At 34.2% G+C, this 26,100-nt stretch overlaps 1 protein-coding gene across 8 annotated transcripts in view; it reads right to left on the bottom strand.

Moving 5' to 3' along the window:
* The window catches only part of Shld2 (shieldin complex subunit 2), an 83,608-nt gene that overhangs the window by 24,723 nt on the left and 32,785 nt on the right, over positions 1 to 26,100 (bottom strand). For 7 of the 8 annotated variants that reach the window (XM_076835115.1, XM_076835123.1, XM_076835116.1 and 4 more), the window contains 4 exons: positions 20,299 to 20,389; positions 7,608 to 7,702; positions 5,720 to 7,261; positions 2,544 to 2,651 (listed from right to left, as the gene is read on the bottom strand). In XM_076835115.1, coding sequence (XP_076691230.1) covers positions 2,544 to 2,651; positions 5,720 to 7,256 — 1,645 coding nt within the window. In that variant the 5' untranslated portion in view covers positions 7,257 to 7,261; positions 7,608 to 7,702; positions 20,299 to 20,389. The remainder of the gene's footprint in view (positions 1 to 2,543; positions 2,652 to 5,719; positions 7,262 to 7,607; positions 7,703 to 20,298; positions 20,390 to 26,100) is intronic. The other variant, XM_076835117.1, reaches the window with a different exon arrangement.

Raw genomic sequence — 26,100 nt, 5'->3', positions numbered from 1 at the left:
AAGCAATAAACCTTTTCTCCTTTTACTAAAAAAAAAAAAAAAAAAAAAAGGAGGGGGGCGGTTGCAACTATAAGATGGCATGAGGGAGTTCCTTTGTGGTGATAAATCCATTTGGTAACTTGGATTATGATGGTTTTAACACAAATTTATACATAGACTCAAACTGCAAAGAACTACACACACACACACACAAGTGTATGCCAAAACTAATAAGGTCTGTAGTCTAGTTCAACAGTACTACACTGTTGATTTCCTGGTGTTCATATTATACTAAAGTTATATGCCACCATTGGGAGAAGTTGGGTGAAGCATTCATGGGATTTTTATTATTTCTGTAGTCCCCTATGAGTCTATAATTTCACAAATAATATTTTAAGATTAAAAGTTTTTAAATGAAATAAATGAATATCTATATGCCAATAATTTAAATTTGTATCCTAATTTTAAACCTCTGAGTCTTGGACTTTGTATCTAGTTCCTATGTGATACTTCTACTTGGATGCTCCAAAGATATCTCCATTTTAAATGCCTGAATTAGAACCTTCCATTATACTCATATACCTGTATTTCATTCTTTGCCAATACAAGCCACCAAGTAACTTAAACCAAAAGTCTCTTATTAGTAGATTGCTCCTCTTCCCTCATCCCCAAATCCACACCATCTGGTTAACTCTCTTTAGAAATTTATCTCCAATCTATCCATTTCTCTTTATCTCCACTATAAGTATTGTGTAATTCTCTAACCCTCTGAAATTCCACTCCATGAGCAATACTTCCCAACTACAACCATGATATTCTTCTAAATCTTAGTCCTTTATCAGTTTTCTCCACAACATTCTATTATTTGCAAATACTTTTATATATATATATATATATATAAAAAATTCTCTTTTGTTTATTTCAGTATATCTTCCACAGAAGAATGTAAGCTACCTAAGGGCAGGCACTGCTGTATCCTTCATGTACTGTTAAGCATAGTGCTTGAAACAATATCAATACATAATACATACATATTGGATAAAGAACTGATTTAGTTATTTTATGAAAATGTGTCAGTATTATTTTTTTGCTGAAGAACTCCCAAGAATACAGTGAAACCTTACCTTTTCTCAACACAGTGGTATCAGTATTCTAATTGCTGAATTAATTGCTGGAATTCTATGCTCTACCTTCCATAACTTCCTATTTTTCTAGTTAAACTCTGGTATAATCAGATTTTCCTAGCTATTTTTCTATTACACTATTACAGTATTCTATCTACTATATTTTGCTAACTTACTATTTCTCCCATTGATCTTACTATACTGTTATTATATGCAGTTTTGATACCTTATATTTTTTCTTTCAATCTTCACAACAACCCCATTAGGTATGTGTATATTGTTTCTACTTCACAACTAAGGAGACAGGGATAGCGGAATTAAATATCTTGGATAAAGAAAAGACTTTGGAAGTACTAGGGTCAGGATTCAAATCCTGGCCTCTTAGATTCCAAATATTGTTTCCCTACTTTCTTTTCTTATTTCCTGGAGAAAAAGATAGCTGCAATTTTCTTCATTCAATAGCTTATTTTAAAGAGGAGAAAACAATTATCAGAGAAGGAAAATAGTTTTTCCTAGCAATGGTAGATTGAAAATAAGGATTCTAGCCACAGCTGACTGACTCAAGCATTCTTAATCAAACACTCAGAAATTGCATAGAAGAAATACAGAAGTCTATGGAGTGGCTTAGGATTTATAAACAATTTTTTTGTCTACCTATGTAAGTCCATTTTTCTACAGAAAGGGCCCACAGCTTCTCAAAGAGGTCTATGACTTCCTAGGTGATGAAAAACTACCACCATAGTAAGAATAAGAAGGTAAGGGCTGTGGTTGTGGCTCAGTGGTAGAGAACTTGCCTAATATGTGTGAGGCACTGGGTTCGATCCTCAGCACTGCATAAAAATAAATCAATAAAATAAAGGTATTGTGTCTATCTACAACTAAAAATATATTTAAAAAAAGAAAAGAAGGTAAAACATGAGCCACAATGCTTTTTAAAATAATTTTGATTTAAAATTTCAAGTTCATTTTTTTAAATTCCATTTTTATTCTTACTAACAAAAATAACTGCTTAGAAAACAACCATTTTAACTCTAATCTTTCCTAGTATGTTTATACAGAAATGCTCCTCAACTTAGAATAGCTATACCCTAATAATGCCACAAATTGAAAATATTGTAAGTTGAAAATGTATTAACAGTTAACCTACTACATATCCCAGCTGATCAATACAACACACACTACAGTCTCAGTTGTTTCCCCTCCTGATCAGATAGGGTAGACTGGGAGCTGCAGCTCGTTGGCACTGCCAGGCTTCTCAAGAGAGTATCATAGTGCACATCACTAGCCAGGGAAAAGATCAAAATCAAAATCCAAAGTATATGTGTATTACTTTTGGACCATCATAAAGTTTAAAAAAAAATTGTAAGGTGAAGCATCATAAGTTGGGGACTGTTTGCACTTGAAATACTAAGAAATTACTATGTTTAAAATATGTCTTACATTCTTCTGGCTGTACAGATGAATAATTCCCAAGATTTAAGAACTGACTTGTGAATGTTGATTGGAGTATTATCTCACCAATCCATTGATCCTCATGAATAACAACATCTGAATAGGGAAAAAAAAATCTGATTGTGCCATAAATTCCTTCACATTCTGGTTAATTTACTAATCATAGCAAAATATCATGCAAAACTCCTACACGTCAGGCAACTAAAGTTCAGATACATTAAATGACTTGCCTAATGGCAGAAAATGATAAAATGACAAACCCAAAATCTTTCAGGTATGCCTTTACATAAGTAAAAGAACCACTTGCCTCTGTATATTCAAATTATGTCAATATAGAAACTCACTGTTCTGCAGAGAAATATTTAATGGTTTTCATTTAAATAAGGCAAATGTTGTAATGTATATTTCTGATAAATTGAAAAATAAATATTTTAGGATCTGGAAGCAAAGCAGTTGTTCCAAAGCAGTAGTGTCTAGAAGTATAATAATGTTCAGTGTACACGGTCCCTTCTGCTTTGAATATATTTGAATATAAGGCAGATTTTAAAGAATTTAGTTATTTTTCCCTGAATAGCTTGGTAATTATCTTCTATAATATAAAAAGTGAAATACTTCAGAGGTAGAGAACATTTTTCATTGAGAAAAAAGGGGCTATCTGATTTAGGATAGAGAGAGAAGAATCAATTAGTAGAAGTAAACATATCAACAGACAGAAATAGTTCTAGACAAAGCAAAAACTATAATAATAAGTTCTGAACAGAAAAAGAAAGAAAGAAAGAGAGAGAGAGAGATGGAGGGAGGGAGGGAGGGAGGGGGAGGGATAACTACCAGGTAGAATATAATCCATGGACAAAGTGTTAGAAGCATAAAATATTAACAATAGCAAAAGAATTTGGTAAGTAAGAAAAAACAAGGAGGCATAAATTCAAAGTGATTACTTTCAAATTTATATTCTAAACCCTGTCCTTAGTTTCAGGTTCTTTAATCTACAACTGCCTAATGGATATTCCCAGATAGATTTAGCAACTAGGTTTTGCTTGCTTCCCATACTTAGCATTGTCCAAATCTGCTTTCCTTCCATATTACCCATTTCAAGTAAACCAAAACCTGAGGTTATCCTGCATCTTCCTTCACACCTTTGTCCCCAAACCCCCACCAGCTGACTCTGCCTAGTGGACCTGCCACTGCCTTTACCCTCCTGCTGCTTTACATCATACATTCCTCTCTTAATAGTTCCCAGTACTCCTTTCAATCCATGCCCCACAATGCTCACAAGTCATTTATTAAGAACATTAATGGGATCAAGTGACTTGCTTAAGGAACACTCAGAGAATCCCCAATACTTAACCAGGAAGAGTTAGCAAAGCTTTCAAGACTTTTCATTGCACTGGAAATGTAGCTCAGTAGTAGAGTATTTGTCTAGCATATATGAGGCCCTGAGTTCAATCCCCACCACTGCAAAACAACAAGAACAACAACAAAAAAAAGACTTTTCATGTTTTGACACTCAGATTGCCGACTCTTCAGAAAAAAGCAGCAAATGAGAAATTCCATGAGAAATTTCTCCGGGAATTTTCCTCCTGGAAAACTAAGGTTGCAAAACCTATGTTAGATTAATGGTGATAGTGGGACATGGGGAGTGGTAGCCCAGCCTTTGCCTCCTGGTTTCCATTTTGCCCATTCACTGCTATGTCCTAGTTCCTAACTCCTCTTCTTCAGTCTGTTCCTTAAAAACTGTGATTTCCCCAGATTAAGCCTACCTCCTTTTCTTTAACTCTAGTCAATAGTCTCCCACAGACAAGCCATATTTATAGCATCTCTTAGTTCTACTGTAATCAAAAACATCTACTGTGTACTAAAAGGAACATGTTCTGGGACATATCTGTTATGTAAAATGTTTCAGTTTGGGGATGTATATCAATAGATAGTATGAGCTATCCAAGACAAAGATATAATAATATACAATTGGATGCTATTGACTAAAACGGGTGCATTCATAAATGTCCATGCAAATATAATCCACTATTTAATTAGGGCTATGGAAAAAGACTGATTCTTTTCTAAGTTTCCATCTTTTCCACACAAAATAAAACTTATTCAGAAAACAGTAAACTAGATATATTTTTCCTAAGAATGTAGAATAAAAAACTGATATTTTTAAAAGGTCTTCAGATATAACCTAAATGTCCTATAATAGAAAAATAGTTAAGTAAAATCTAATAAAGTCACTTGATAGAATGTAACCTAGTTGTTAACAATTGTATAAAACATTAGGGGGAGAAATACAGAAATAGTAAGGTCAAGTTTCCATCTACTAGGAAAAGGTCTCCGGGAAATTTCACAAAGTGAATGATTATGGCAAATGACTATGTAAAATGACTATCTTCCAGACTCTAGCCCTCTCTTCAGAGACTCAGAATGCTAACTTCATCTAAATTCCAAAAGTGGATATCAGCTCTGTAACATAAGCACATATTAAACAGGTTAATGAGACAAGAAAATCAGAATTCAACTTTTTTTCATTTACAATGAAGTATTAATAACTAAAGAAAATACTACAATCCCCTCACTTTGTAAACAGTTCTACAGCTGGGAAGCCAGATCACAAGAGGTATTCAGCACTGAGTTAGATAGAATAGGAGTTAAACGGACTCTCCAACAATAACAACATATAAATAGTGGAATGGGACTATGCTAAGCTTGTTTGTTACAAACTTCCTTTTGCCTCTTTATTAGATTATCCCTGATAATTCTAGAAGAAGAACATCAGATACATTAACTAAGGTTCTCATTCCCTCTATAAACCATTTCTAAGACTACTGCTACTAAGTACACAAAATTATAAGAAAATTAAAAGGAGCCCAATGATATGACCTAAACATTTACATGGGGAATAAAAAAGAGACAGCAAACAGAAAAAGCTTCTTAAAGAAGATGTATAGAATGGCAGTGCAGAACTAAGCTTAGAACAGAGGCCCAGAAAAGGCAATGATACCCGGCAACATAAGCAGACTAAAGCAATGCTACAAGAGAGCAATCATGCTGGGCCCCCAGGAGGCACACGGTAAAGTAAGAATCCTCAAATACCTAAAGTAGGATAAAACAAACACACACAAAACCATGGCTTTATAAAATAAGTCACCACTAAACTTTGATAACCTCACCTGTGAGTAAAATTATATCTCCGAGAAATACTGTAAGTGCCCAAAATGCAGCAGTTCTCCATAGAAAAACCTTCTTCTTAATTTCTGATTGATCGATTACTATAATTGTTGCTAAAGGCACTTTAGATCCAGAATTGGGTCCAGATTTTATGTTTATTTCTTTCATCTGACTTGGAGTTAGCACCATAGCTAAACAATTATACTTCTGACTTTTAGAATCACAATTTTTTATTAATGATATTTTTTTAATACCCTTAAATTCAGACATATTCCTCTGGCTCATTGCTATGATAGAATCTCTTGCATTAGAACCCAACTTCATTTTCTTAGATACTTGGAGGACTTTAGACAGAGCTTTCGAATGGCCTGATTTCTCTTCAGAGCTCCAATTTCTTTTAACAGCACTTTTGTGAAAGGTATTTAGTTGGGAACACTGTGTTCCTGAGCGACACAACTCAATACAGATCTCATTTGGTGACAGTTTATCTTCAGAACTGAAAAGTTCTTGAGATCCTATATTTTCTTCAACATCTTTTTCAGGGTTTATGTGAATGTGGCTACTTTTTTTTTCAGGACAAATAGGACTAAAAAGTTCTAAGGAATGTGTTTCTTCATTTTGTCCTCTTTCATGTCTTTCTGCAAAATCATCATTAGGCTGAATAAAACTATCTTCAGTTATTCTTATTTCCCCATGACTTGCCTTTGGTTCAGTTTCCATGCTTCTGGTCCCTTTATTTATAGAATTCAGAGCTCTATCCTCCCTTTGAGCTAAAAAAGCAACCTGGCTGGAGATCATTATACTCAGAAATTCAGTGTCAGTAGATATTTTAAGGTTTGAGACGTTCCTAACTGCTCTATCAGACCTTGGCTCATCCATTGCGTTAGAGGAAAAGAAGTCCAGACACTGGTTTTGCATTTCATGGTGTTCTGTTGGCTTATACTTTGTTTCTACAGCTTCAAGATCTGTATTAGTTTGTTTAGTACTACCAACCAAATCCAATATAACTGCACATTTATGATCTAACTGAAAGGAATCTGTTTGAAAGTTTTGACATAAGTTTGATTGATTTTTAGGCTCTTCATCTGTAATTTTATTATTTTCACATTGAACCTTTTGATTCTTTTGTTCTTCAGGTAAATGCTGAACTGTGCCCTTAAATCCATGTATTTGCACATTAGAATTAGTTACATCACTCAGCCCTGAAGGGTAAATCTTCTGGGATTTTATATTCTGTGTTTCTGAAGTAAAGTATGTAAAATCATCTTTAACTTGAACAGATCTACTCACAGAATTCACTAAACAACCACCACTTAAAAGATCTGGAGGGCCAGTAATAGCTTCTGAGACTTGATAGTCTTTCAGATTGTTTGGCTCATGGTTTTCGTCCTTCAGATGCAAAGAATGCTGATTGTACCAAATTTGAATTTTTTTCCAGGGGTCTGCAGTGGACATTAAAGTTTTTCTCTGTGATACTGTCATTTCCAGTGGATTAGCTGGAGCACCCAAAAAAATGTGGACTTGAGATCCTCCACTCATAATTTCTGATAAAAATGAAAAACCCTAAATTAATTTTTGATAGACTTTATATATAATATTAACTTAATAATGTATCAAAATAAAATATAATATAAACTGAAAAATTAATAACAATGATTTATTTTCATATGCCATTTAATTATAAAACTGAGACATACACAAGAAATCATAAGAAAAATCAACTTAGTCACAAAAATATCTTTACCTAAAGATTCTTTCAGATAAATAAAATTAAGAATAAAATTAGCATCATACAGGTAAATATGTTCATTTCTTGCCCCATTTAAATAACAAGTTAGTAAAAGGGAGGGGTAGCATTTGTTTAACTTATTACAATCACTTTTACATTACCTGTTTTCTTTATTCCATAGATTATCTCAGTAAGTTTTGAGCCTCCTTCTTTGAACTGTGAACTCAATTCCCAAAACCAAAATAGAAGGCACAAACTGGCAGGCAGAGAATATAAAAAAGTAAGATTTTCTTCAAAATGTAAAAGTAACTATATTTTCTATTTTCACTTCAATCTTTTAGCACAATCACTAAGAAATTGTTTTACCTTTTCCATAATCAGATTAATAATAATTATCTTGTAACATATAGATAAAAAAGAAAAACTCAGTATCATTTAAACTTTTTTATTAACTGTGATAACTTGTAATAAATAAATCTAAGTAAACATCATTCTTACTGAGATAAACATAAAAGAATCATATCAATGTCTGTTTATTCATAACTGACTTTAAATAATCACTTGTTAAATAGATCTATTCCTAGAATTCATTGAAAACATTTTTACAGTGTTATATTCGGGCAAAAGACAGAAAAGTTTCTCAACATGAGGGAATTGTTGACCTGGTTTAAAAACAACTGGAGGGGCAACAGTGAACATAAGTTTGTAGTTTCAAAATAATGTAAGCAATACTATAACCTATAACCGGGAAATAATGATCTACTAGGGAAGAGTGCTCTTATAGAAGGTAGCTACAAGCATTTCAAACAAGAAATAGGATCTATAAAAGGGCAAAATTACGAAAGTCTTATGAAGGACTGAGGACTTTGGTTAGGGTATAGGGTCCACTGTAAAAACATAGGAAACATCAATCATGAAAAGCCCATGTGGAAGTATATGCAAAACGAGGTCTAAGCCAAGCAATGCCAGCTATAATCTCCTGTCACACTTAATAGTTCTTGAAGATTTACTCATTGGCACCTCTTCCTAATCTGATCATAGCTCATGATTTCAATATCAGTGTATTTGATCCTTCCTATTTCCTGGCTCATCTCATGGTTCCTTGACCTCCTCTTCTCTGTTGACTTTCTTTCCCCCCTTATTCAGTCATCTACTTGTATAATCATACAAAATACCATTTTTTATCAATAACTGCATACCCTTTCCTAATTTCAAAATTGTTTTCAACTTTCTACTCTATCTTCCAATTTTTTTCCCTCTAGATGTACAACTTCAACAGTTCTTTGACCACATGGGATATACAATGAAAGCACTTATCTTACCATACAGTTTACAGCCTCTTTCTTCATTTCCCTCCTTCATCATCTTAAATTCTAGAGTTTACCATAATCACTTCCTATCATGCTTTTCTAACTCTACTACTTTGATCTCCAAGGTACTTATGCAGCTACATCATCACCTACGCTGGCCAGAAGTAACTAGAGAAAAAAATACACAATCATCTGAAAACTGATCTCATTTTAAATTTATTACCACTAATCTAAAGGCAGTATCTAGCAATACTGTCTTTCCCTATCCATTCACTCTTAAAGATAATTCTTTTATACATTTTTATATAATCTCCAGCATCTCATTCCCAACCTCCACTCATAGCTACATATTTCAATTCACAAATTCCCAACAATACATTCACCAACCCAGCTCTATGGGTCTTATACATGCTGCCTACCTTCCTGTTACTATGGACTATCATGTTTCAATGCAAGACCATCTCTTTCACACTTAACACACCAACATGGTCCCACTTTCCTACTCAGGCTCTAATAATTTTCCCTGGCTCTTCTCCGTCAGGGATTTTTCTCTGTACTGGAGCATTTCCATTAACACATGAACATGTTGTTACTTTTCCCCATGCTGTTATTCATCACTTATTTCACCATGTTTTCTATTTCTATCTACAGCCAAATTCTTTGAAAGAATCATCTATACTCCCCTTTGCTCCTGTTTATTCTTAAACCCACTGCACCAAGCTTTTGTCCAAATCTATAAAGAAACAACAGCTTATCTTAAGGTCTCCAATGACCTCTACACTGCCCTCTATCAACTCTAGTTTTAGCTTAATTGGCCTATCAACAACATTGACTCATTTTTTTGGGGGGGCGGGGGAACCTGGGATTGAACCCAGGGGCAATCAGCCACTGAGCCATATCCCCAGCCCTATTTTTGCATTTTATTTAGAAACAGGAACTTGATGAGTTGCTTAGCACCTTGCTTTTGTTGAGGCTGACTTTGAACTCCGGATCCTCCTGCCTCAGCCTCCCGAGTCGCTGGGATTACAGGCATGTACCACTGTGCCCGGCCACTGACTCCTTTTTTTCATTGGACTTTAAGGATATCATATCCTCTTGAATCTTGACCCATCTCAAACTCTTACCAATTGTTCTTTCTAGCTTTTGCAAGCTGCTCCTTTACTAGCTGCTTCTCAGCTCTTCAATTTCTTGTACAAGGTCCCAGTACTTGAATCTCTGAACTCTCTACCTACATTCAGTCTCAGGGCTTTAAATGGCTTCTACAGGATAATAGTCCACAACCTCTCGTTTGAATTCCTGACTCCTTATCCAATTTTCTACTTATTCCTTGCCACAAGATATCTAATAGGTATCCATACATATAAAAGGTAAAGTAGCAGGCCTGAGACTACATTCTTTTAAAAAATCTGCATATAAAGTGGACTTTGGCTGGCTGGTATTCTGTGAAAGCATGGTATTTATGTAAAACAACAGAGTCAATCCTGAACACATGCTTTCTTTCTGGAAGTTTGACATTTTGGTACTGCTAGACAGAGGCTGGCTATCTGACTCAGTCTCCTTAAAGAAATGGCTGATTCAAGGTCTGGGGCAGGAAATTACAGATGAACCTAAAATATATCATACCAGAAGCCCTGCCCCCTAAAAACAATTATAAAAGATGATTAGGATTATATCAAAAGAAATCAGAATTAACTTGAAGAAGTTCCCACTGAGCATAAACAAGGCAAACACTGTAATGGGTTAGATCATATCAAACATGCTTAAATCCCCATGAGTAAATAAAGAAAACTAAAGCAAACTCTCTCAATGGTCATAGGAACTTCTTTAAAGCTGATAAATTAGATTTAAAAAAGAATTTCATCCTATCTTAATAATATCTTAAGATAACCAACTATGTGATGAAAAGAAATCTTTTTTTTTTTTAATTTTATGATACTTAGAATCGAACCCATAACCTCATGCTTGCTAGGCAAACTCTCTACCACTGAGCTAAATCCCCAGTCCTTTTTAAATTTTAAGACAGGGTCTCTCACCAAATTGCCCAGGACAGTCTTGAACTTGTAATCCCCCTGCCTCAACCTCCCAAGTAGCTGTAATAGGATTGAGCCTCCATGCCCAGCTAGAAATCTATCTTTATAGAGATCCTGCTAGTAACCAAAGAAAGAATGATATACTATCATCATTTTGCTAGCTACATCTCAGCTCCTCAATTTCTTGTACATTTGTGAATTAGTGGATCTTTTAGGCAATGATCCTTAATGGTTACTAACCTCACAAAGATAAAGACTGTAAGAAAGAGTGAAGGAAACCTATAGATTGAGACCAATTACAATGCATGGATCTTATTTAGATCCTGACTTGGACAAACAAATGTGAAAGTATTATAAGACAATTGGAAAAACTGAAACGTTGACTAACATTTGATAAATGAAAGAATTACTGTCAGTTTATAGTGAGATAAGGCTATTGTGGCTACATTTAAAAAGCAGTATGTGCTGAAGATATGAGTCTTTTCAGATAGAATAGTATTCTATCTCAGATTTCTTCATAATAACATGAGAGAGGAGGGGCAAAGGGAGTAGACAAAACAAGACTGGCCATGTGTCAATAACTGGTGAGATGAGGGTGATGAAACACAAAACAATCCACTGCACTAATCTATTTTTGTACATGTTAAAATATCCTACAATACAAATCTGTTTGTTTTTAAGAAACCACTGTTTCACATCCACAGGATTGAGAAAAATTTTGAATAGTCTGACAATACCCAAGACTGGAAAACTCTTATGTTGGAAGAGTAAATTGGCAAACGGCTTTGAAGTATAATTTGGCAAAATACAGTAAAACTGAGGGCACACATACCATTTAAGAGAACAACTTTACTTCCAAGTTTCTACCCTGGCAAATTCTTACCCATGTATACATAAGAAAACATGTACAAGAGTGATAATGGGAGACTACAAGCAATAAATTAAAAACAACTTAAACTCCATGAAGAAGAGACTGGATAAAGCATGGAATATTCAGAGATACTACAACATGGCAACAAAAATAAATGAATAAGAGCTACATGTCAACACAGATCCATTTTACAAATCTAATTGTAAATGAAAGTGAAATTTTAAGCCAGGTGTAGTGGGTGCATGCCTGTAATCCCAACAATTCAGGAGGCTGAGACAGGAGGATCACAAGTTCAAAGCTAGCCTCAGCTACTGAGCAAAGCTCATTAAAAAGCACATTAGTGAGACCCTGTCTCAAAATAAAAAATAAAAAATGGCTGGGAATGTGGCTCAGTAGTTAACACCCATGAGTTCAATCCATAGTACCAAAAAAGTAAATAAATAAAATGTTATTCTAAGTATACAATATATAGCTAGGTGCAGTACCATATGCCTGTAATCTCAGCTATTTGGGACACTAAAGCAGAAGGATTGCCAAGTTTGAGGCCAGCCTCAGTAATTCAGCCAAACCCTGTCCCAAAATAAAAAATAAAAGGGGCTGGAAATTTAACTCAGTGATAAACATCCCTGGGTTAAATCTCCAGTAGTAAAAAATAATAAAAATAAAAATAAATAAAAAGATCTGGGGATGTAGCTCGGCCCTAGAGGGTCCTTGGGTTCAATCCCCAAGTACACATACATACACACACACACATACACACACACACACACACACACACACACATATATTATACATGCACACACACACACACACATATATGTTTATATTTGTTTTTATTCACATATATATATATATATATATATATATATATATATATATATATATACTTTTAAAACAACCAATGTAGGATTGTGATTACCTTTGGGATAGAATAAAAGGGATGTGATCTACGGTACACAGAAGGTTTCAACTATACTGATCACATTTTATTTTTTAACTATATATGTTTACATAAGTATTCATTATATTGTTCAGAAATATTTTATAATATTTTTTGAATCCTACAGAGAAAAACACTAAGAAGCAAGTTTATGGATGATTTTTAAAAGAGTTTTATATTTTAAAAGTTTTACTATCAAGGAATAATTAATGTGTATTATTTTCATAATATCATTTTTTTGGTAATTCAGGCTTTTCTTTCACAATCTTTCAACAGAATATAATGCTCCAACAGTTTCATAACAATGGTCCTATAGCTAGCATTTCAGTATGAATTGAGAACAATGATAGCCACTGTTAAGGAACTAGTAGATAAAAAAAATATACTACAATTTTCAGTTTGTAATAATGAATTATTATTGAGACAAAATTATAGTAATTTTAGGTGTGAAGTTTTGACTCACTGAAAATCAAAGAACTAAGCATCACTATAATTATCACATATCCCACCTTAATTTAATCCTCATAGAAAGATTAATCTGCATAAGGAGTAACAGATATATGAGATCTAATTTTTTTGTTTTTATGATTATATGCCATTATTAGATTTGCCACTAGGAGGCTCCAAATAGCACAGCAAAATCCTTCAAGTTCAAGATATATACTGAAACCGAGAGGAATATATTATCCTGATGAACTGGAGGAAGTACTTAGATATATGCAAAACAAGTTCATAAAGCTGCCAATGATAAAGAACTCTACTCTCTTAAATTTTTAGTTTCCTCTCCAATGGTTTCTTCCCTTTAGTTTCAAAATTTTTTAAATTAAAAAAATTAAAAAACACACTTCTATCTGGTTTCTTTGTTCTCACTTCTAATTTATTTTTCAAGCCCTAATTTGACTTCTATCCCAACAATTTTGCTATAATACTTAGAAACCAATGACTTTCTAATAGTCAAACGTAAAGGTCAGTTTTCAAACCTTTTCTTACTGCCATTTGAAACTGTTTATCAATTCTTCTTTCCTCAAATATTCTACATTTTTAAATCCTAAAAGACCACCAAATTAGAAATATTTTGTGATTTATCTGACAATCATTCACACAACACTCAACACTATTTGTCAGGCATTATGGTCAAGTATTAAGAATGCACAACAACAAAAAAAGGATCTTTAAAATGATAATTATAAAGCAATGATATGAGCTACTACAGAATTAAAAGTAAGGGTATCCTCAGAAGAGAGAAGCCTGGGACAACACAACCAACATGTAACTGCCCATTATCTGTATTTTTCATAGGCTTTTTGGACTAAAAAATTGTTACTTAATTTGTTAAAGTCATTATCAACATTATTAAATCTTCAGAAAAAAAGTTGTACTCTACAGCCCAGGAAATCTATCTAAATTGGATCACCCAAGAGATAGGCCTATTGTTGCTAATCTCCAAGACATTTAAAGAGTATATGATACTGCTTTTGTGTCCTCAATTAACACTACCTCCTAAATGCCTGAAAATCTAACTTTCATTTCCTATCTCTATTAAGACAATAGTGAAGTCCAAATTGCCAACCACAACCAGCACTTCACCATTTCAGCTGTAAAACTCTTTCTTTCCTTAGTTTCTAGATCACAGCTCTTTCCTAACTGGTTCTTTCACTGCTCTGATTTTTCGTTCTCTACTTCTTCCTGGTGCATCTCTTCATTTCACTCATTTCTTTTTTTTTTATTTATCTTTTATTCTAATTTGTTATATATAATAGCAGAATGTATTATAATTTATATTACACCTATAGAGTACAATTTTTCATATCTCTGGTTGTGCATAAAGTATATTCACACTATTTGTGTCTTCATACATGTACTTAGGGTAATGTTATCTATCCATCACCTCACATATTTCTGGAAATTTGTTTTTTGTTGTTGTTGTTTTGTTTTTGGTGCTGGGAATTGAACTCAGGGGTACTCAACCACTGAGCCACATCCCCAGCTCTATTTTGTATTTTAGTTAGTTACTTGGTGTCTTGCTCTTGCTAAGGCTGGCTTTGAATTTACAATCCTCCTGACTTAGCTTCCAGAGCAACTGGGATTACAGGGTGTGCCACTGAGCCAGGCTTTTCTGGAGAATTTTATCCAATCCTACCACATATCCAACTGTGTCTTACAAACCTACATTGAACCATCTTTTCTCTCTCTCTCTCTCTCTCTCTCGCTCCCCTTCAGACCTATATTTCTAGCATCACCACATTTGACAGGATCACAGAAGAATCAAGGGCAAGATTCAAATCTCTATTTGCCTTCTAGGTTCAGAAAGATGGTGAAGCACCGTGGTAAAACCAAAGTGTCTTGAGAGTTCAAAGAATCACCCAAAGAAAGAGATGTCTGAGGTAAATAAAAATTCTACAAAGCATGTTATTTATATGTAACAATTACCTCAGTGTACCTTCACTTATTTGTCTGAATAAATACCCCTATAAATGTAGGATTCCCACCCTTCCAAAGATTAACTAGAAAGCCCCATTTAAAAATGAGTATTTTTTAAACCTATTTATACCAAAGGCTGCTACTACTAAGTACCCAGAATGAATAGGAGTTATGAATGTGTAAGTAAGGGGATGGACAGTGATGAGGGCAGGGGAAACAACATATTTATCATAGCAAAATTAAATACAAGAGTTAAGTAACAGATAACCGATGAGTTTCAAAAGATTCTAGAATTCATTTTGGGTGTATGCAGGGGGTTAAAGCTCAGTAAGATACCAGATGAAACTTGCAAGTACATATCCATTACCACAGTTAATAATTACACAATTTCTCAATCTGCAGGAGGCCACTTCAGTCGGAAAGACCAATATGACCATAATCTTTTATCTTTAGAGTGGTCAGAGTCTGATGAATGGGTCAAAGATTTATAAAACAGGATGGACTGTATCAGCAGGTTTTGTCTTTGCAGAATAGGGCAACTAAAAAATGCTTATTACTAAATACATGGCATTAAGAGAGCACTTTCTCCATCTCATAACAAACTCTAAAACTGCACTATTATAATAGGTTATAACTATTATGAACACTTTTTGTGTCTATTTCACCAAAATACCAACAACTATAAAATTATTCAATAGCATCAACTAACAAAATGAAGAAGCAGAAGCATGGGATCATAATTAAAAACATGGTTTGGAAACAAAACAGATGTGAGTTCAAATCCCTGCTCTGCAACTTACCAAAACTGCAAAATAGAAAGCCCTGAAGTCAGGTGATCATTACATGGAGTTCATTATACTGTCCTTTATAGATCTATATATATTTGACAAATCCATAATAATAGATCAATTTTTTCTGTCAAAGGAGAATTAAGTTTGTTAATTGAAAATAACATCAATTACTTCCATAGAGTGCTATGATGAGATGGTATACAGTAATTACTCAATAAATAATTAGCTTTTTATAGTCTTATACCTAGGAAACTCTATACATACATACTTGATGACAAAATCCCCTGGATTTCTTTCATGTGTTTGTCTTTAATGTGTATTTTTACACAGTGGTAATGATAAAATTGAAATAATTTGTATTCTGCTTCAACCAATACATGCCTACCCTTCTATGTCAACTTATAATCTTAATAATTTTTAATACTTGCTTGGTATCTTAAAGATGAGTCTCATTTAGTTAACCATTATTTCTAATTTATTAACTTGTTTCTTTTTTAATTTGCATTTTAATTGACAAGGAAAAATAGAATATCTTTATGGTAGAACACATCATGTTTTGATATATGCATACATTGTGAAATTCATAAATCAAGCAACTTAGCATATGTATTACCTTACCTATTTATCTTCTATTTATCTATCTTGTATTTGTATGAAACTTAAAATCTACTCTTAGCAATTTTCAACTATATATTAACTTCAGTCACTGTAATGTATATTAACTTGTTTTCAATTTATCATTATGAAAAATAATGCTACAATAAATTATTTTTAGCTCATTTAGATCACTTTTCAATTATTTTGATAAACTCCTAGCTATGGGATTACTAGATTCATTTTATGTACATTTTATGACTATTAATATTTATTATATTGCTGTTTGCTAAAGAACTGGATGGCTTATAATGCCACCAACAATACCTGAGGGTACCAGTCTTACCAGTCTTACCACAATATTGTTAGTATCTTAAAAAGTAATTTTGTGTAGCTAGGCATGGTGGCACACACCTGTAATCCCAGCAACTCAGCAAGCTGAGGCAGGAGGATTGCAAGTTCAAGGCCAGCCTCAGTAATTTACTTAGACCTCAACAACTTGGTAAGACCCTATCTCAGAAAATAAAAAGGACTGGGGATATAGCTCTGTGGTAAAGTGCCCCTGGATTCAATTCCCAGTACCAAAAAAAAAAAGTAATTTTGCTAGTAAGGATATTGAGGTACTTTACTATTGTTTTATTTGCATTTCTCTAGTTATTTGCAAAATTAAAAAGAGTGAACTTTAAATTATACATGGATTAATACTTTTAATACATGAGGAATATGCAAGCATGTGTACACAAAGATACACAAAGCAACAAAAATAGGTTAGGGGGACTGGGGATGTGGCTCAAGTGGTAGGGTGCTCGCCTGGCAAGCGCGGGGCGCTGGGTTCTATCCTCAGCACCACATAAAGATGTTGTGTCCGCCAAAAACTAAAAAAATAAATAAATATTTTTAAAAATTCTCTCTCTCTCTCAAAAAAAAAAATAGGTTAGGAAGCATATATCACAGGGGAAAAATGTACATGGTTTGAAACACGGATGACACCCATCCTCTTCATAAAGTGCAAGAAAATTTTATAAATTAATGAGAAAACATTTTCTACCTATCAAACTAGCAAAGATTCATTAAAAGAGTACAGGGTACAGGGCAATGGTTTATACCGGTAGGAGTTTAAACTAGTAAAACATTTCTGGAGGGCAATATGGCAATGTACGTCAAAGGTCTGGAAATTCTGTCTCCCTTTGGTCTCACAATTATACTTCTAGGAATTTAACAAAAAGAAATATATTATAAACATTCTCACAAATTCACCTACAGGATTTTCGTAGCACTGTTTTTTATAATGTTAGGAATATATTCATCAGTTGAGGTCTGGTTATACAAATTATGGCAGATCCAAACAAAAGCAAACAATACAGCCATTTACAATAATGAAGAATATAGTCATATAAAAATTTGTTCTCAATACAGTGATAGGTAAACAAGGAAACTATAAAAAATTAGATACAGAAAATTTCATTTTACATATATATTTGAAAAAGATCAATGTCCATTTTACTACTATTTACACTGAGGTTAAAATACTTATGTGTTCTCTGTGATGACTGGTATAAGTGGTGGTAAAAAAGAAAAAAAAGAAACAGTTCTTGCCATACATAGTGGCACATAAAAATTTTTAAAAGAGCGGAGGATGTAGCTTAGTGATAAAGTGCCCCTGGTTTCCATTCCTAGTAACAAAAACAAAAACAAAAAGACAAAGAGTTTTGTTTTGTTTTGGGGATACTAGGGATTAAACTCAGGGGCACTCAATCACTGAGCCACATCCCCAGTCCTATTTTGTATTTTTTTTAAATATTTATTTTTTTTAGTTATAGTTTGACACTATACTTTTATTTATTTGTTTATTTTTTAATATGGTGCTGAGGATCTAGTCCAGGGCCTCGAATGTGCTAGGAGAATGCTCTACTGCTGAGTCACAACCCCAGTCTCCTATTTTGTATTTTATTTAGAGACAGGGTCTCACTGAGTTGCTTAGCACCTCACTTTTACTGGGGCTGGCTTTGAACTCACACGCCTTCTGTCTCAGCCTCCCAAACCACTGGGATTACAGGTGTGCTCTACTAGCCCAGCTGAGTTTTTGTATTATTTAACCTCATTTAACCAATACAATTTGTCTTAATTCATTTGTCCTAATAAATAACTGTGAGTACTAGTAATTCATATACTACATACATTTATGCTGAACTCTATTCTTAAGAATTACTAATAGTTACTAGACACTAGTATCAGATTTTCCACATTTTATATTAATTGTGAAAGGTTATAAGATACCCATTTATGTTATTTGTACCTCAAAAAGAAAAGCAATTGAAGTTTAAAGCTTTTACTCATTCCTGTATCTGAAGTAAAAGCTACTAAAACAAACCTGAGCAGACAATTAATTTCTTTTTTTTTTAAATGTTGTAGATGGACACAGTAACTTTATTTATTTATGTGGTGCTGAGGATCAAATCCAGTGCCTCACAGGTGTTAGGTGAATGCTCTACCAATGAGCCACAACCTCAGTCCCTGAACAGTTAATTTCTTAAATTTTCTTTCCTAAGTACTGATTTCCTTTGTAGTTGTCTTTGGTATTCGTATAAAACATCTATAATCATATTTTTATCATTACCTCTTATCACCACCTAAGGTTAGTACAGTGCAAGTGAGCCTCTTATCCCTGCTTGTAATACAAATGGGACTTTCTCCCTCTCACTTTCCATTACAGGGCACTTGCCTTCTTCCAATAAAGGATTTAAACGGCAAGTGAACCTTAATCTAGCTTTTTGCTCCCCACCTTACAAATAGGTTGACACACAGTGGTAGAGGGGCGCTTTACCACTGAGTTTTATACCTAGCCCTATGCACTTTCTTTTTTTTTATATTATATATATATATATACACACACACACACACACACACACACACACACACACATATATATATACACACACACACATATATATATGTTGTAGATGAACACATAGTATCTTTATTTATTTTTATGTGGTGCCAAGGATCAAACCCAGTGCTTCACACATGCAAGGTAAGCGCTTTACCACTGAGCTACAGCCCCAACCCCCATCCACTTTCTTAATGGCATATTTTAAAGAATGCAATTTTAACTTAAGTAAATTCTAATTAATCAATATTTTTTCTTATTCCAATCTTTTTTATCTTAGCTTGTTATCCAAGATATGTTCCAGGGTCATAAGGTTATTTTCCTTTTGAAATTCATAGAAGGTATGGCAGTTTAAAAAGATATTAACAAGTTAGGCACAATGCCTAAAAACTCAGAGGCTGAAGCAGAGGATCTCAGGTTTAAGGCCAGCCTGAGCAATTTAGGGAGACCCTGTATCAAAATTTAAAAGAAAAAAAAATAACTGGGGATGTAGCTCAGTGGTGAAGTGCCCAGGTTCAATACCCATTACAAAAAAAAAAAAAAAAAAGTCCACAAATTCTTTGATACTCCTCCTGTAACAGGGGTTCATTTAAAACCATCCCTTGCTCTCTCCTCTCTTTACCTTCCACCCCTCCCTAAATCAGCTTGGCTGAACAAAAGCCCTTCTTAAGGCTTTGTTAACTAGCTGCAGGTCATATTGATGTTATTTCAAGAGAAAACACACATCTGGATGCCAAAGACCTTGACCAATACAAGGACTCCCTGCCTATTGTTTCACTGTACACCCTTTTCTACTATTAAAAACTCTTTGCATACTGAAACCCACAAAGATGGAGATCTGAGAAGCAAAAAAGTCTCTTCTTTCTTTCCTAGGACTAGCTAAATAAACCCATTTCCTCTAACTAACTTGTCTCCAAATGAGCAGTGAGTAGCATGACATCAATAATTTCAGTTAACATTCAAGAGCTACCATGTTAGAGTGCTATTGCCAGGTGCAGTGGCACATACCTGTAGTCCCAGATACTCAAGAATCTGAGGCCAGAGGATCACTTGAGCTCAGGAGTTACAGGCCAGCTTGGGCAACAAACAGACCCCATTTCTAAAAGGAAAGGAAAAAAAAAATACATAAGCTTAATTCCTCTAATCTTGAATACAGGCTGGAGTAATGAATAGAATACAGTAAAGTGACAGTGTGTGACTTTCAAGACTGTCATAAAAGGCACTCAGCTTCCTCCTTGCTCTCTCTCTTGTATCATTCACTCTTGAGGGAAGACAGCTACCAGGTCCTAAGGGCACTTGAGTGAGCGATTCTCTAACTCCAATCCAGCCGTCAGATGACTATACTTGTTACCATCTTGACTGCAACCTTACAAGGGACCTAAGCCAGAATTACCTAGCTAAGGTCCTCCTGTGTTTTTGACACAGAATAACTGCAAAGTAATAAATATCTGTTGCTTTAAGCCACTAAATATTGGGAAATTTGTTATATAGAAAGAGATGATACAGAAATTTTATAGTTTTTATACTCAGATTTTAGGTATATGATGAAATGCAATTCCATTAGTTTCTGTGTATGGAGTAAGTAGGAATACTAGTTCATTGTTTCCCATACAGATATGAAGGTAGAATGACATTTTTTTTTTTTTCCCCTGCTGGACTGACTTGGCACTTAGGTGGGAATAAGTGCCTGTGTATTTCTGAGTTCTCCATTGTGTTCTATTGATATGTACATCCTTACACCAAGATCACACTGCTTTGTTTACTGTAGCTTCAAAAGAAACCCTGGTATCAGGAAATAAAAGGCCTCTGACTTTGTCTTTTTTTCTTTTTTTTGTACTTGTAGATGGACAAATGCCTTTATTTTTTTACTTGTTTATTTGTATGTGGTGCTAAGGATGGAACCCAGTGCCTCACGCATGCTAGGCAAGCGCTCTGTATTTTTTCAAAATTATTTTGACTATCCTTAGTCTTTTACATTTCGGTAAATTTATTGAATCATCTTGTTTATTTCTTCAAAGACCACCAAGATATTAATGAAAACTGTATTTAAATCTGTAGATCACTTGGAAAAAATTCCATTTTAACAATGCAGTCTTTCAGTCATGACTGTCACCATTTGTTTCCCTCTCTCCCAATCCTCTATTGTTTAACTTACTTAGCAGTGTTTCACACTTCGAGGTTGAGAGCATATTCTTAGATTTATTCATAGGTACTTGTTTTTTTTTAATGTCATTGTAAACAATTTTTCAGTTTACAAATTGTTCATTGCTATTACAGAGAACTACAAATGATTTCTATGGATTGACTTTGCTAAATTCACTTACTAGAATTGGTTTGTGTAAGTTTCAAAGAGTTTTCTATGTATACAATCATGACATATGTAAATAATAGTTTTACTTTCTTTTAGTTTTTCATGCCTTACTTTATTTCTTTCTTTTGACCTCTTATACAATCTAGGTCCACTAGTTCAATGCCAAATAGAAGTGGTAAAAGAGAAAATATAACCATATTATTTTAATATATATAGTATCCCTACCTATGGTTGACAAGTATTTTCTGTAAAAGGTCAGATAGTAAGTATTTTAGGCTTTTAAGTCCATACAGTATGTTCCAACTATTCTATGCTACTGATATAGTGGGACAGCAAACAGAGACAATATTTAAACAAATGACATTGTTATATTCCAATAATACTTTACTTACAGCCACTGAAATTTGAATTTCCTATTATTTTCACACTTCATAAAGTTTCCTTTGATTTTTGTTGAACCATTTTAATATGTAAGAAGTATTTTTAAGTCACTAGCCACATTAAGAACAGATTATGTGCTGAATTTGGCCTACAGACCAAAGATCATTGATCCCTTATTTTTATATTGATTTATCACTTTTCTTCTTTTCTAATATATACAATGTTTCCCTCTAAACAATACTTTTACTACATTATTAATTCTATCATTTTGACATTGTACTATGTTTTTAGCCACTGCTGTAGAATTTCAAATTTAACAATTAAATCTTCAAATAACACTATACCACTTAACCTAGTGTAAGAATATTACAATTGTATTCATCCATTTTTTCCTACTATTCTTTATGCTATTTTATCATATTTTATATAAATAATATAAATTTTTATATAAAATGTATTATATGTGCTATGTACATGGTATACTTATGATACAGATGGTCCTTGACTTACGATAGGTTATATCCTGATAAATTCATCCTAAGTTAAAAATACCATGTTAAAATGGATTTAAGCCACATGTAGTGACACGACACATGCCTGTAATCTCAATGACTTGGGAGGTTAGGGCAGGAGGATTGCAGATTTAAAGCCAGCCTTGGCAACTTACAGAGGCCTAAGCAACTTATCAAGACCCTATCTCAAAAGGTTAAAAAAAAAAAAAAAACATAAAAGGGCTGGGGATGTGAATCAGTGGTTCCCTGGATTCAATTCCTAGTACCAAAAAACAAAAAAGTACTTATACTGGAATAGATCTTTTTCTCACTACCTTTAGAATAACCAACCCTGCCAACACCGTCATTTCAGATTTCTAGCCCCTAGAATTGTGAAATAATATATCTCTGGAAGCCACTCACTCTGTGGTACTTTGTCATAGCAGCCTGAGCAAACTATTTTGCAGGGCATTTATTTATGTTCAGGACTTTGGGAGATAAGGAACTTATAGATTGGTTGCTTTCAAATCTCTTGAAATACAAGTTTAATTATAATTAGTAAAGGATTATTACACAAAAAATAACCCCTAAATATTCAGGAAGAATTACTGTGTGCTTAAAAAATTAACTATAATCTCTTCAAAAAATAGAAAATAGCTTACAATCACAGTCAAAAAGAAATTGTCCATTAACTAATAGAAAAGGTGCACCCTAAATCACATTCTTACTTATATGGTAACTCCAAACTACCACTGGTTTGGGATATGTGTTTATTTTAAAATAAAAGCAAATCTCATCAAATCAGTTTACAGAAAATATGGGGAATAAAAAGAACAATATCACATAGAAGCAAAATGAGAATGTGGGATTTTCTATAAGACAAATGGCAGGGTTTCATCAATAAATAAGTGGCAAAGAACCAAAACAGGAGGATGCTTTAAAGAAGAGCTAAGAGATCAACCAAATGTCATGTTTAGAACACATCTGAATCAATAAAAAAGGTATTTTTGAGAAACAGGACAAATGTAACATAGACTTAGATAACACTAAGGAATATTCTGTTACATAAAAAAAAAATGAATTTCTCAGACAACCTACTGAACATTCTAGCTTAGCAACACAGTACACTGTAGAAGATCAGTTGTTTGTCTTCATGATCAACGTGGCTGATTAGGAGCTGTTGCTGCCCAGCATCACCAGAGGATCCTACTGAATATCACTAGCCTAGAAAAGGATCGTATTCAAAATTCAAAGTATGGGTTCTACTAAATGCTTATTGCTTTCCCAGCATCATGAAGTCAAAAAAATCATATGTCAGGGACCATCAGTGTATGACAAATACATGAAATATCATAAACCCCCCAAATATGGTAGCAATTATTCTTCCTTTATATAAACAATTATCCTTTAGAGATTAAGAATCAGAAAACCACATTATTACCATTTCTGGTTCTATCTATACATTCAATTTCCTTTCCAGTATCATTTTGTTTCTGTCTAAAAAGTTTTAAACTTTGTGTGGGGGAGGAGACTGGAGATTGAACTCAGGGCCCTCAACCACTGAGTCACATCCCCAGCCCTATTTTGTATTTTATTTAGAGACAGGGTCTCACTGAGTTGCTTCTTGACTTGCTTTTGCTGAGGCTGGCTTTGAACTCTCAATCCTCCTGCCTCTGCCTCTGGAGCCACTAGGATTACAGGTGTGTGCCATGGAGCTCTGCTAAGTTTTAACATTTTTATAACTCAGATGTGCTGGCAATAAATCCTCACACCTTTGTTAGTCTGAAAAAATATATTTTTTAAAGATATTTTTCACTGATTATGGAAATCTAGATGGACAGCATTTATTTGTCTTTCGGTACTTTGAAAAGGATGTTCCAATGTCTTCTAGCTTGCATAGATTATAATCAATCTTATTGTCTGTGGTGGGGCGAGGTGCTGGGCATCAATCAAACTCAGGGCCTTGCACATGTTGGGCAAGTGCTCTGCCACTGAGCTCACCCCCAACCCATTGTCTTAATTAATTAGTTAGGGCTGCTATAACAAAATACCATGGACTGGGTGGCTTACAAAAATGGAAATTTATTTCTCACAATTCCAGAGTCTACAAGTTTGAGACAGAGTGCTAACACCCTAGTTATAGACTTCTTTGTGATCTCACATGGTAGAAAAGAACACAAAAGAAATCTATGAGGTTCCTATCACAAAAGCAGAAAGAGAGAGACAGAAAGATTCCCACTCCTTAAGTGAGGACTATGCCTATATCAATACTTTCCAAAAGTACAAATGCAAAAAGAGGGAAAATAGGGTAACTTTATAGTACAGAAAACTGACACACACTACCTCAGCCAGATGATCAGGGTCAACATGATCAATAAGTCATATTAAGCAGAGCACAATGGCACATGCCTGTTATCACAGAGGCTTGGGAGGCTAAGGAAGGAGGGTTGCAAGTTCAAAGCCATCTTGAGCAACTCAGTTTTGGCCCTAAGGAACTTAGTGAGACCCTAAGCAATTCAGCCAGACTCTGTCTCAAAATAAAAAATAAAAAGAGATGGGAATATGGATAGTGATTAAGTACCCTTGGATTCAATCCCCAGTATCAAAACCAAAAAACAAGTCATGTTGACAATGTCTGTTTCATACAGTATAATGAAAAGGGTACTCAGACCTAGGCCTTCCCCAAAACCCAAAACCACAAACACCATTCTAATCATGTGAAAAACTCCAGACAAATACCAAAATAAGGAGATGTTCTACAACTACCTGAGTAATAATAACTCAAAACTTTCAAAAGCAGGATATGGGTGTTGCTTAATGGTAGAGAGCTTGACTGTATGAAGTCCTGGATGTATGAAGGATGTGTGAAGCCTGGGTTTGATCCCCAGCACATCATGGGCATTACAAAAAAAGAAGTCAGAGACATTGTCATAGCTAAGAAAAGCCTAAGGAGACATGACAACTAAACATAATGTGGTACCTAGGAAGGGATTCTGAAGCTGAAAAAGGGCATTAGATTAAAAAAAGGACTTAGATAATAACATATTAACATTAGCTCATTAATTATAGCGTGTTTTTCTTTTGCAGTATTAAGGATTGAACCCAGGGTCTTATACGTGCAAGGCAAACACACAACCATTGAGCTACATCCCCAGATCTAGCTCATTAATTTTAACAAACAAACCTTTCTAATGTCAGCTGTTAATTAATAATTGGGAGAAAAGGATACAGGGCAGATAGGCATCTGTGAAATTTTTTGATAAATATAAAATTATTAAGAAAAAAAAAACTATGAGAGTTTTCTGGTGTTTTGTTTTGGCACTTGGGGTTGAACCCAGGACCTCATGCATGATAGGAAAGCTCTCTCTATTCTAAATTATACCCCTAGTCCTTTTTTAAAAAAAATTTGGGGGGGGGGTACTGGGAATTTAACTCAGGGTCCCTCAACCACTGAACCACATTCTCAGCCCTATTTTGTATTTTATTTAGAGACAGGGTCTCACTGAGTTTCTTAGCAACTTGCTGTTCCTGAGGCTGGCTTTGAACTTGAGATCCTCCTACCTCAGCCTCCTGAGCCACTGGGATTACAGGTGTACAGGTGTGAACCACCATGTCTAGCTCCTTTTT

This window comes from Callospermophilus lateralis, chromosome 15 (genome assembly GCF_048772815.1).
Source record: "Callospermophilus lateralis isolate mCalLat2 chromosome 15, mCalLat2.hap1, whole genome shotgun sequence".
In the NCBI taxonomy this organism is placed as follows: Eukaryota; Metazoa; Chordata; class Mammalia; order Rodentia; family Sciuridae; genus Callospermophilus; species Callospermophilus lateralis.
Note: the sequence above shows the minus strand (reverse complement) of the source record. Positions and strands in the feature narration are given on the sequence as shown.